This window comes from Podarcis filfolensis, assembly GCF_964270895.1.
Source record: "Podarcis filfolensis genome assembly, chromosome: 1".
In the NCBI taxonomy this organism is placed as follows: Eukaryota; Metazoa; Chordata; class Lepidosauria; order Squamata; family Lacertidae; genus Podarcis; species Podarcis filfolensis.
This window is the reverse complement of record NC_139604.1, coordinates 122,214,316-122,226,798: the sequence shown is the minus strand read 5'-3', so window position 1 is coordinate 122,226,798 and position 12,483 is coordinate 122,214,316. Positions and strand designations below refer to the sequence as shown.

General features: G+C 39.9%; 1 protein-coding gene across 11 annotated transcripts in view; it reads right to left on the bottom strand.

The window, feature by feature from the left end:
• KLC1 (kinesin light chain 1) overlaps nucleotides 1–12,483 on the bottom strand; it is a 40,695-nt gene that overhangs the window by 7,320 nt on the left and 20,892 nt on the right. For 4 of the 11 annotated variants that reach the window (XM_083612969.1, XM_083612963.1, XM_083612968.1 and 1 more), the window contains exons 12-14: nucleotides 10,352–10,460; nucleotides 8,718–8,879; nucleotides 3,366–3,496 (exon numbers count right to left, since the gene is read on the bottom strand). In XM_083612969.1, the coding sequence (XP_083469095.1) occupies nucleotides 3,366–3,496; nucleotides 8,718–8,879; nucleotides 10,352–10,460 (402 nt within the window). Of the gene's footprint in view, nucleotides 1–459; nucleotides 962–3,365; nucleotides 3,497–4,455; nucleotides 5,108–8,717; nucleotides 8,880–10,347; nucleotides 10,461–12,483 lie in introns of those variants that run through there. The other 7 variants (XM_083612962.1, XM_083612964.1, XM_083612966.1 and 4 more) reach the window with 4 other exon arrangements.

Sequence of the window (12,483 nt, the reverse complement as noted above, 5' to 3'; positions counted from 1 at the left end):
CCTTACAAGCGTTCTACCCATCTGCATCATACTATAGGGTGTAAAAGCACTGTTCTCAAAGAACAGCCTTCTGTGCCACATAATAGATTGTTCTTAAAACTGAGACTCTTGCTAGCCAGGGGAGAAAAGGAGCTGGTTGATCAAAGTGAAAATGGCTCAGGGTTCGTCCAAAAGTCCCGACAACACAACACTGAAGTCAGTGAGATTTCTCATCCTTAAAAATTATGCAGACATTTGACTATAATAAATCTGTGACCTGGCAATCAAAATAAAGATTATGAATGAAGTTATACATGCTTGTATAGTTGGGCATAATCTTTACGGCTGCACCTACACAGTGTCAGTGCCACTATGATTTTATTTAAGCAATAATTTTTTTTAAAGCCTCCAAAAACTACAATGCACACGTTTTTTAAATGCAACACAAGTGTTAGCAACACAAAGAAGCAGCAAGCCATGCAGCGTTGACACCTGTGTTATTTATTTATATATAAAAAAATTATACAGTAAAGCGAAAAAACGTTAACTAAATATACATAACGCACCACATAGAGCATGAACACAAAACTCAAATTCTAAGCAAATAAAAAAATAAATAAAAAGTAAACATCCACAGATGCAATGCTGAAATGTTAAATAATGAACAAACAAAAATACAGTGTTTCATCATGTCATTGAATTGTCCCTATACAAATTTAGTAATTTTAGAACAAAAAGTTAGCTAGCTATGTGTGACCATTAAAAAATTGGCAAGTGCACTTGTACATTTTTCAAGTTTGAGGCAAGACTGTAGAGAACTGGCTTATTTATGATTTTCAGCATTTCCCTTTGCATTCGAATATACAACTGGTTAATAGCACTAGTATTATTGCAGCACATCTGAAATCTCCTTCGAGAAGGTATCACTGAGGTAGGAGTCTTGCTTGATTATATCACTACGCTCACGGAGAGTCTGGGTTTCCTTAAATGTTCAGAAGAACAGTAAACCAAATGTTAACCATGAAGCAGGTTCCAGCTTTCAGTTTTAGGGATTAGTAGTTAATCAGAAAATTATACCACCACAGTGCGGGGGTAGTAGTTAAAAGTTAATTGAGTAATAGTTGATTACAGACATGAAAGTGCTGAGAGAGACTGCTTATCCGGCTCCTTCCTCAATTCAGCCTGACACCACCCCCCCCGCAAATATATGGCTTAGATCCAAAGAACCACACAGTGAGTTCTCTGCACCTATGGACCTTGGTTGCTCATCAATAGCACCCTAAAAAGCATGAAGGCTCTTAAAAAGCCAGGTGTTTCAAAACCAGTTTATGTGATATGGCTGGGGGGAATCAAAGTCAAAACTCCTTGTTGGGAGTGTTGAAATCATTATGCAATGGCTAAAGTGGCTCTTTGTATTCTAGTCTATACCTGAGGACATCTGGAAAAGTAGGAAAGCTTCTGACTGCACACATGGGGTGGGGGATCTAAAATGTTTAGCTAAAATTCTTCAGAGCAACACCAATATGTAACTGTTCAGAGACTGGTAGAATACCGCTTTCATTAGGACAAATCAATATTCACAATGAAGAATGCAAGACTAAGGTTACACACTGGATAATACACAATCTAGCCGTTCATGTTTTTCCCTATCTTTAATTGAAGATACTTAAAATAAAAACTAAGAAGCTTTGAAAAAAAGAACTATCCCTTTGGGTGGTATGGAATTCTAGACGAAGCTTCTAAACTGTTGAATTATGTCCAAATACTTGAAGAACTTTCAGATGGATGAAACTGCATTCCTGAACTGAGGGGTTGGACTAGATGACCCTTGGGATCCCTTTCAGCTCTGCAATTCTATGAGCCAGATTTATTTTCTGTTGCTCCAGAGGGTAGGACCAAAACAAAGAGGTTTAAATTACAAGTGGATTTGGGCTAAATATTATTTAGTTATTGAATTTGTATACTGCCCTTCATCCATAGATCTCAGGGCGGGTCACAATATAAAAATACAAGTTAAAAACACAAAATAATTAATAAAAACAAGAACAAAAACAAAACAATAAACCCCTCTCCTCCGTTAGGAGGGAAGCACTTTCTTACAAATAAGCAGTTCAATACTAGGAAAGATTGTCTTGGAAAGAAGTGGACTCCCCTTCTTTAGAGGTTTTTAAGCCACCTATCAGGGATGCTGCAACAATGGATTTCCTACACTGGCATGGGATTGAACTAGATTACTTTCCAGGACCCTTCCAACTCTATGATTCTATGAACTTCCATAATGATCTGCAGACAAGTGCGTAATAATATAATTCAACTCAAAACAACCATTTTCCCCCTTTTTAGAGGATCTCCTCCCGAACCGCCAACCTGCAGAGTTCTGTGTAACACTAAATCTTGTACGCTATATTATGAGCATTGGTTTGTACTAATCAAGTGGTCATTTTACAAGGCCGGCTGACGTCTTACAATAAAACTAACACTGCAACTTGTACAGCAGTGATAGTATTCAACTTCAGTGAATACAAGCATCAAAAATATCTTCAAGCCTAAAAAAAGGTTCCTGTTAATACTGATTAGTTCCCATTTAGAGAACAGTGGCTATTTACCTGCTACTGCAGTTCTTCTGATATTAATCTCTGCACATACACATCATGGATAACAAAACTTGGATAGCTGACTGTTTTGCACAACAAATCCAGTCACATGATCCATGTATAAGCAAGTTTCAAGAGGAAGACTTATTGGTATAGTACTAGTACCATTCATATTTCTGGTGTATGTCAAGGAGTGGCTGATGTATTTTACTTCATTTTCATTTCAACAATAATTTACACTTGTGTTCTATGCAGAAAGTAGAATGGCTGATATTAGTATGTAAAAAATGTTGACTGAAAGTGCAAATATTTATCCAGTTAAGTAAACATGAAGCATTTCAATAACCTATCGCAATCACATTTATACACACACATTCATAAATGTATGTTAAGTTCTTCTGAACCAAATATGCCCTAACCCTGTTCTCAGAATTAATATTGTTAAAGGGGAAACTGCTGAAATTCAGCGAAGTGCATCAATATTTTTCCTGTGTGGCAAGACAGAATAGGCAATTCTGGGGCAATTCTTTCTGGAGTTTACATAACATTGGAAGTTTTGCTTTTACAGAGCCATTGTTTACAATCACATTGTTAAGTACAGAGAACAATCTTTCCAGCTGTTAGGACTAAGTTATAACAAGTGCTACAAACATCCTTTGTATTACATTTCTGCGAGATCTGCCGTCAGATTTTATGCTGCAATTCACGCATGAGATACAGCAGAAAAAGCCATTATACAGCATGATGGGTACAGCACCAAGCGTTCCAGCACATCTAGAAATAAATAATTACCCGGGGTTCTTTGGTTCACTCTCTCGTGAACTTCCTCCCTTCAGCTTTCTAACCAACTTCTCACTGCTGCGTCTAATTGAAGCACGAAGTTTGCTAAAGGAGCCACTGCGTTTTAGAGATCCAGTACCATCCTGAAAAAAATGAGCACATTTAAAACTGCAAAAGCTTTGCCCTTCTGTCACAGTTCAGCAGTTGCTACAACTACAGTCCAATATTCTTACTTTGCTACCATTAAATGGTAAGAACAAAATTGTATCACTTAATTTCAAACAAAATTTAATGGGGTGTTTTTTAAATTTGCTTTTACCTTCTCTGGTGCTCTGAGATGAGCACCAGAAATCTAATGAAAAGCATTCTTTGTATTTATCAAGCATTCTTCCAGACACAGTCCAATATTATCCCCCCTATGTCAGCAGATTCATTGAGATGAGAAGTTACACAGCTCCACAACATCTCAATGAAGCTTACTCAGGAGAAGGTCCTGAAGGATTGCGTACACTTCCTTAAAGAAACAAGAGATTAAACTCCTAAGTCCCTCACCGATAAAATACAAAATTAACAAATGTATATTAAAACCTTACGGACAGGTGCAGTTTCTTACAGGATATATAAAGTTTTTATTTGCAGGACCACCACACCACTCCATGCTAACCATGAATACAGTAAAAGACCACCACCAAGCAGTAGCATTACATGTTTAATGAATTCGTTCATTCTAACCTGGGCAATATGTAATAAACATGCATATAAACAAGAACAAAAGCATATGCAAGCATTAAGTTCCATAGTGAAGTTATTCTACTTTGTGTCCTTAACTGTGTTCCAGAAAGATAAAACGTGACTCTAGAGCTTGCTTCACATTACGTTAGTTTATTTTATAGTACAGTATTTGGAGACAGTTTTTTAAATAGTTCTTATTTTTCCAGAAGTCAAGTTTGTATGGCCAAAGACCTATTATATTTATTGCTTGACAAAGAATTCCATGTGTACTTAACTGCAAGTTAACAGTGCCTTGCAGTTTCTAGAAAGCCTCCTTTCCTACAGTAGCTATGCAGAATTCAAAGTACTACGCAGCAGACAGAAACAGGCATCAGTTGGAGTGAGTTTATTAGAAGTTAGAAAGACAAATACACAAAGTCACCCAACACCAAGATTAGTAGAGAAAAGCGTAACTGCTGAACTTTCACATGAAGACTAAACAGCACTGCTACTTTAGGATAAGCATAAGTGAAGACATCCAGAGTTCCATATTGATGTTAACCCATGTTATAGGTCTCTAAATACACTTTAAAGCACTGTGAGCACATGCCTTGCTTTTTTAAATAAAAAAACCCACCTGTATATTCTGTAAAGGTCACCATCATGCCATTTTAATAACACCTTGTGTGATAATTTAAACTACCTTTCATCATAGTGAAACAGCTACTTATCAAGTTCATTCTTAGTTTTGTTAATGCTCATCTGTTACACAGCAAATGGTTATTAACACCACATTTTGTAAGACTAGATACATATCTGGCAAAGCTAAACATGTACAGGAAAGAAAGAGGAACCCTTGCCCCAAAGAGAGAGAGACACCAGCACTGAAGAAGTGGCCATTTTTACAAGAAGTGCAGCTCTGACAAGGATCTTAAGGGATTGCTAAATACACAGCAGTCAGTAGTGGAGAGAAGTTAGAGCTTGAAGATGCTGCACGCCCGCCATGCAGGAGACAGTGTAAGAATCAGAAAAGGCATCTAGGCCTGTCGGACAGAAATGGAGAGAGAAAAAACTGAATGAAACTGTTGTGGGGAGAAGTTCAACAGTTTTCCATTTTGAGCTTGTTAGTCTTAACAGTATTTCTAGGTCACCCGCTAATGTTGCGTACAAATTCTCAAAATCAGCAGAGACAACAGCTTAAAAAATTCATAGTATCCATAATGCAAAAGAAAGCCAATGGAGGACCGCAAACCTTCTGTTGTCTTTTATTCTAGGTTCTATATTGCGCAGGACTTTGAACTTTTAAAGGAATCAATATATTTTCCTTAAATATATATAAAATTCTATTCCTGTGTTTAATAAAGGAAAGCAGATACGTTACTTTAAACCAAAGGTGTATATTATGGCATGCGAGATTCCAGTTTTAAAAACTACACAAGCCAAAATAAAAAGTGATGAAAATAAATCAATTGGGACAAGGTGAATCAATTTAAGCTTTAACTTCTATGAAATAAGTGAGATGTGCCCACTCCAAAAGCACTATCAACCAACCCATATTACAAAGCTTTAGTGTTTCATTAGAGTGAGGATTTCCCAACCTCATTCCTGGGAATGCTGAAGTTCCCTAGAATTTAGTAGGGGTTCTTTAATGAGATTAGAAACTGCAGACAAGCTCCCCTTAGTACTGAACGTTTTCTGAGCTCACATGAAACAACAGTGAGATCTAACGGGGCTGCCCAGTGCCTATGTGTCCGCAAACATGCCACAGAGTTATCTAGACTTTTAGAAGACATCTGAAGGTAGCCCTGTTTAGGGAAGCTTTTAATGTTTAACAGACCATTGTATTTTAATATTTTGTTGGAAGCCGCCCAGAGTGGCGGGAGAAACCCAGCCAGATGGGCAGGGTATAAATAAATTATTATTATTATTATTATTATTATTATTATTATTATTATTATTCTGCACAGGTGTTCCTTAGTAGAGAAGATCTACTGAAAAGTGCTTTCCTGGAGGTAAACAGTTTTTAAAACCCTTACACAATCATGCCAGTAAATGGACTGAGATGATTCGAGATCGTAAAACAATGAATGCTAATGAAGAAAAGAGAATCTACGGCAAGGACCCAAAGAGCCTTTTGCATGCGGCTGAGGCACTTCGACCCATACATGGAAGTTTCCATTCAGTGGCTATTAAACCACTAATGCTAATCATTAAATCACGGGCATCCAATATTGTGCCCTCCAGGTGTTGTGGGCTCCAACCCCTATAATCTCTGACCACCAGCTGAGTTGGCTGAGGATCCACAAAATCAGGAGGGCACCACATTGGCTACCCTTGCATGTAAGAGCCGTAAGTGAAAAGCACCAAGTAGGCAGAATCAGCTTTGGCTTATGGCAAATGGGGTCACTGTACTTCAGTGGTTCTGTTCCTACCTGCAAAGTTTGTTTCAGAGAGTAGCACTGGGGAACTGCCCATCAGCCCCCTGGCACTTATGCTACGGGATGCCACAGGCTGCCAACCTGGCCCCTCCCATGCTGTTTAACATTGATATGAAGCTGTTGGAAGCTGGAGATTTGGAACGAAGTTTGATTAGCACATCCAAGTCAGGTGTGGCTTGCAGTCCCAAGGCCAGCGTTTAAATGCTACAGTAGACTGGGTGACATTTAGATAACTTAAACAATCCTGGCAAGACAGAGTCCTTGTGGGTGAGTGCTTCATCTGGGGCGTACGCCAGTTACCAGTTCTGGATGTGGTTACATTCTGACTTGAAGAACAGGCACATAGATTGAAAGTACTCCCTGGGTCATCTTTGGAACTAGAGGCCCAAGTGGCCTCAGTACCTAGGAGTGCTTTTTACCATAACTGGTATACTAGCCATGCCTGAATAAGGACAGTATGGCCACAGCACTCTATATGCTTTGGCAACCTCAACACTAGATTACTGCTATGTGTTCTATGTGGGGCTGCCCTTTGCCTCTGTTTGGAAGCTACTGGACTGTCATGAGCATTACAGAGAAAGAAAGGATGGGATACAAAATGAGATAAAATATTAATAATAATTGTTAGATTACTATCATGGTGAGGAAATGAGCAGAACTGAGCACCTGCAAACTTAGAAAAAGTAAGAATGCCAACATGAAATGGGGGAAATGTAGAAGAAAACCATTTTCAGTTTAGAACATGAAAGTAACCAAAACGGAGTGAAAAAGTGGACATGCAAACCTAAACGAAATAGAAACCCATTAATGCCACATTATTTTAAAGGTGGAACATTCCATTCTGGAAAAGTTCGCTTTCTGAGTTTTATCAAATGTGAATGTCACTGACCTAGAAATACTGTTTAGTTATTTTCTTGAATGCCCCTGTCAACCCCACATCTGCATGCTTTTTAATTAAAACACAAAATGGATGGGAAAAAATGCTTCCCTCACACTTGACAATTTGAAGGCATGCCAACTACAGAAGAAAAAAGGGAAGAGTACAGTACACAGTTCTAGTGCCAAGGGGACAAATTAAGGAAGTATTAAGGTGATAATATTTGTATTATATGCTGATTGACTGTCTTAGGACAACACACACCAAAGCCAATCTGAGAAACAGTGGAAAGAGAAACCTTTTTCTGCATCAAAAGAGCAAAAAATATAGACAGCTACAGCAGCCTTTAGGATCCTAAAGCTCTGGCAAATGACAGAGTTATAGCTGACAAGTATTCCACTACGAAACAGAACCTACACACCACAAAACAAACTTAGAAAAACAATGACTACTGCAATCTGACTAAACGTGTACTGCATAACTAAACCACCACAAGGCTGACACTGGCAATTTGCACCTCAGAGCACTCCATGTATGTGCCCTGTGCCCAATATAACTGAAATCAAAAGTAGTAACCATCTCAGTACTACCAAAATCCTGAACTGGTTTCACTTGTAAAAGACACCAAATAACAAGCAGGTTCACAGACACATGTTAAACAATGATGGGAAGTTTTAGAAAGGTTTTGTTATTGTAACCTGTGGCACACCTTTCATGTTAAGCAGTGGAACTACATTGTGAGATAGGAAAGGCCTCTCTTTAATCAAGGATCTGGCAGGCTTCCATAGGTAAATGGAAAGCAGCAATTTGTCATCAGCAGATGGGTAGATTTTATGTTTGCACCATCATGATGCCATGAAACAGCAAGAAACTTGCATCCAGAAACCTATGTTGTGTGTAGTTTTTGGTTTAATTCTCCATACCAGTTCCATTTAATTGCACAGCAGTGCTTTCTAGTGAACCAGAGAAAAAGGAAATCTTCTGAAACAAAGGGGGATATTAAAAAAGAGGGGGGGGGAATAATAAAGTAAAAAATTGCCATCCTGTTGCATCCAGTAATAAAACAAACCACTGGTAAGGATGTCCTATACATTAACCAGGACATTCAATCAGCATTCAAACACTTCTATCTAAATCCAAATTTTAGTGAGTTTTTCTTAATTTAAGCTTAATTGGTCAGAACTTACCCTCAAAAGCAAGATCTTATTGCTTTTGCTTACATTAAAAACTACAGGTGCTTATGAGCCAAGAACAACCCTGAATACACAACAGAATGATAACTTAACTGCTATGCCAATCTAGGTTTGGTTTTTTTCTTACACTGTGTACTGTACTTACCCCATTCCATTCTACGCTCATACTCACTTCCTCTCCTCCGTCAGGGCCACTCTCATACTTTACCACGTCGACATTGAGGCTCTCGCGGCTTCGCCTTCTCTCTATACTTTCTGGGTCATTGAGCACTTCAGCAACTCTCTGTTTGTGAACATTATCAAGACCCTGTGAGCCAAGTAAAGGGGAAACAGACATTTTACTTTGCACCAAGTAGTTCAGTGCCATGTGTGAGAAGAGCAATTATCCTCAAGTTACTACGGAGTCTACAAAACTTTACCGAATAAATAAGCACCCATTAGCTGTATATGAAGCATAACCATGAAGCACATATTACAGAATTAAAAAGGTAAGTTTGAGGAGAAACTATTGTTTGCGTAACAAAATTAATGTTCTAGTAAAAGTAACATGCTTTGGCTAATTTGTCTGAAGGTGATAATTTCGCCAACAACCCACTATATTCTAACTAGGTTTGTCAATTCCGTTAACTTAGGCCGGGTTCAAGGGGCTGCATATGGAATTCTCTGCAAACCATTTGTGTTTTAGTTTCCCACCCTTCTACTGCAGCATACATGCACAGGTGTACACACACAGTTCAACTATGTTCCTGAAGGTCAGGAGACCCTTTGAAGCAGGACAAAAGGCTGCAGTTAGAAAGGAAACATTGTAAACCCCTCTCCTCAAGTGGAAGCGCTTTCTGCTGGCACGCACAACTGCTTGGATCCTGGCCTTACTTACTTCCCCAGTTTAAAAATCCTCCACTAAGGGCAGTTTCAGGATTTCTGTCCTTGTTCCTAGTAGCATCCTTTTTGAGGCCAACCAAAACTGCACACGATATTGCAAATGTGGCCGTATCATATATTTTATATAAAAGTTATTATTACTCTCCACACGTTTTCTTAAAAAGTGAGAATTTTCTTTTAACATAATATCATTAATAGGAACATTTTTTAAAAAATCAGAGTAAAAGAATGTGTTATCTAGTTAAAAGGTAAAGGTAAAGGTACCCCTGCCCGTACGGGCCAGTCGTGTCCGACTCTAGGGTTGTGCGCCCATCTCACTTAAGAGGCCGGGGGCCAGCACTGTCCGAAGACACTTCCGGGTCACGTGGCCAGCGTGACAAGCTGCATCTGGCGAACCAGCGCAGCACACGGAAACGCCGTTTACCTTCCCGCTAGTAAGCGGTCCCTATTTATCTACTTGCACCCGGGGGTGCTTTCGAACTGCTAGGTTGCTAGGTTGGTTATCTAGTTACATATTTTTAATTGTTCATACTAAACTTCAGTGTGGTCCCCCCCCCCCATGGAAGTTGGGATTTCCCCTCTGCATTATTTTGCCAATATCTGCTTCTGAAAAACAGTAAAGGCAGTGCAGACAATCTCCTAACCATGACATTTCCTCCTTTCTCATCTGCATAAGTCCACCCTCATCTACAGTATGTTTTAACCAGGATATAGCATTGCCACAGGATCAGTGTTAAATCACGGTTTGCACTGAAGCAGGCTTCCAAGCGGAGGTACAAAAAGGAATTCTAGACAGTTCAGATTCACTGTAGTTAAATTCAAATTCTTTGTAACAAAATACTAATAATTGTAGCTTAACACTATCAGAAGTGAAACGCTTGATAACAAAGCACTTGCCTGTTTACGGGACCTCATTGCTGCCTCTTCTAATGTTTCAGCAGCTTCAAACTTGCCCTGGCGTCTGTAAAGTGCTCCAAGATTCTTTAATGTAGTTGTAACTGTTGGACTACAAAATATGTGTTAAAGTTAGATTCCGGCAGGAGACCATTGCCTCCCAAACTTGAAACAGTTCTGTCTAAAAGTACAGCAGAATATTCCATTAAAAGCCAATGCTCGTCATAAATTTATAATGGGCACTTACTGCTCACAAAGAGTTCTGAATAGGTCTGCAAATGCATAAGCAGTTATTTACTAGAAATACATTTTGACAGGGTACCATGTATTGTTGCAGCTATTGCTGTCCATTACATAACTAGGCTAGTTCTGAAGCAGTAACCTTGACAAAGACACAGATCACATATTTCTAGGTAAAGGTAAAGGTACCCCTGCCCGTCCGGGCTAGTCATGACCGACTCTAGGGTTGCGCGCTCATCTCGCTCAAGAGGCCGGGAGCCGGCGCCGTCTGAAGACACTTCCGGGTCACGTGGCCAGCGTGACGAAGCTGCTCTGGCGAGCCGGCACCAGCGCAGCACACGGAAACGCCGTTTACCTTCCCGCTACAAAGCAGTACCTATTTATCTACTTGCACTTGGGGGTGCTTTCAAACTGCTAGTTGGGCAGGAGCTGGGACCGAATGACGGGAGCTCACCCCGCCGCGGGGATTCGAACTGCCGACCAACGATCAGCAAGTCCTAGGCACTGAGGTTTTACCCACAGCGCCACCTGCATCCCTCACATATTTCTAGTGTCCTCCTTATCAGCCCTGCTCAATTTTCCAGTCCCAAAGGTTTACAAAAAAATGTCTGCTATATAACACTTAAGTCTGATGCATGATTCTCTGGTTCTTGTCTCTTGCTGTTTGAATGCAAGAGAGAACACCCTCCTCACATATGCTACTATTTAAAAAGCTATTATATAACACAGATAAATTAGCAGAAACAGAGGGATATTGCAGCAATGAAAGAACGAAGATTACTGAAACTGTGACAAGTGACAATTCCTCTGCTGCCCCTTCCCACTCCCCGAAGGAGGAAAAGTCCCTCCATGCATCAATTTACCTTTAAAAATATTGTTTATTATTTTATTAAATTTGTATCTGTAGATCTCAGGGCAGTTCACACAAGACACAGAATAAAAACAAGAACAAAAGGGAAGCAAAACCCTCGGGAGGTTGTGGACTCTCTTTCCTTGGATGTTTTTAAGGAGAGGTTGGAGGGCCATCTGTCATGGATGCTTTATCCCAAGTTTCCGGCATTTCAGGGAGTTGGAATAGATGACCTTTGGGGTCCCCTTCCCACTCTACAATTCTATGAAAACAATAATCCCCCCCTCCCCACCAACACATTTAAAAGGGTACAGGATGCTAATCAGCCATAGGCTCCAACCCAAAATAAATCCAAGACCCTGAGTCCATTCTGAAGTTGGGAAATGTAGTATTGGTGGGCTTAATTGTAGTCAGTGATTTCAAACAACCACCTCTATAAAAGGACGTCCAGTAGGGTTTTTAGCAGCCACTGAGCATCTCTCCTGACATGTTAGGAAGCTCCAGCCTTCCAGCCATTACTGCACAATATTCCAGTCACTTTATGCTTCTGTTTCCAAATTTTATCTTTCTAGGTATTTACGCAAAGCCAAGTCTCTCTAGCTAGTATTGCAACACCAGTTTATTTGGATGACTGTTTCAGTCACGATCAAGACATTTCCACCTGGAGAAAAACTTGTTCTGGGCATTCTCCTAACACCTCCAGCAAATTTGGATGGGTGGGAACCTTGTTGCACTAGCCAAAGTCCTTGTGCAAGCTTCCACTAGTGAGACCAGTTAACTGAATCTGGTTAATTGACCAGTTAATTGAATTAAGGTTATATTCAATTAACTTTTACTCGAAGTAAGGTAAAGGTAAGGGGACCCCTGACCATTAGGTCCAGTTGTGACCGACTATGGGGTTGCGGTGCTCATCTCGTTTTATTGGCCGAGGGAGCCGGCGTACAGCTTCCGGGTCATGGTGAACCAGAGCAGTGCACGGAAACGCCGTTTACTCGGAGTAGACACATGTAAATTTATGACCACTAATTCTGCTGGGTCTACTGTG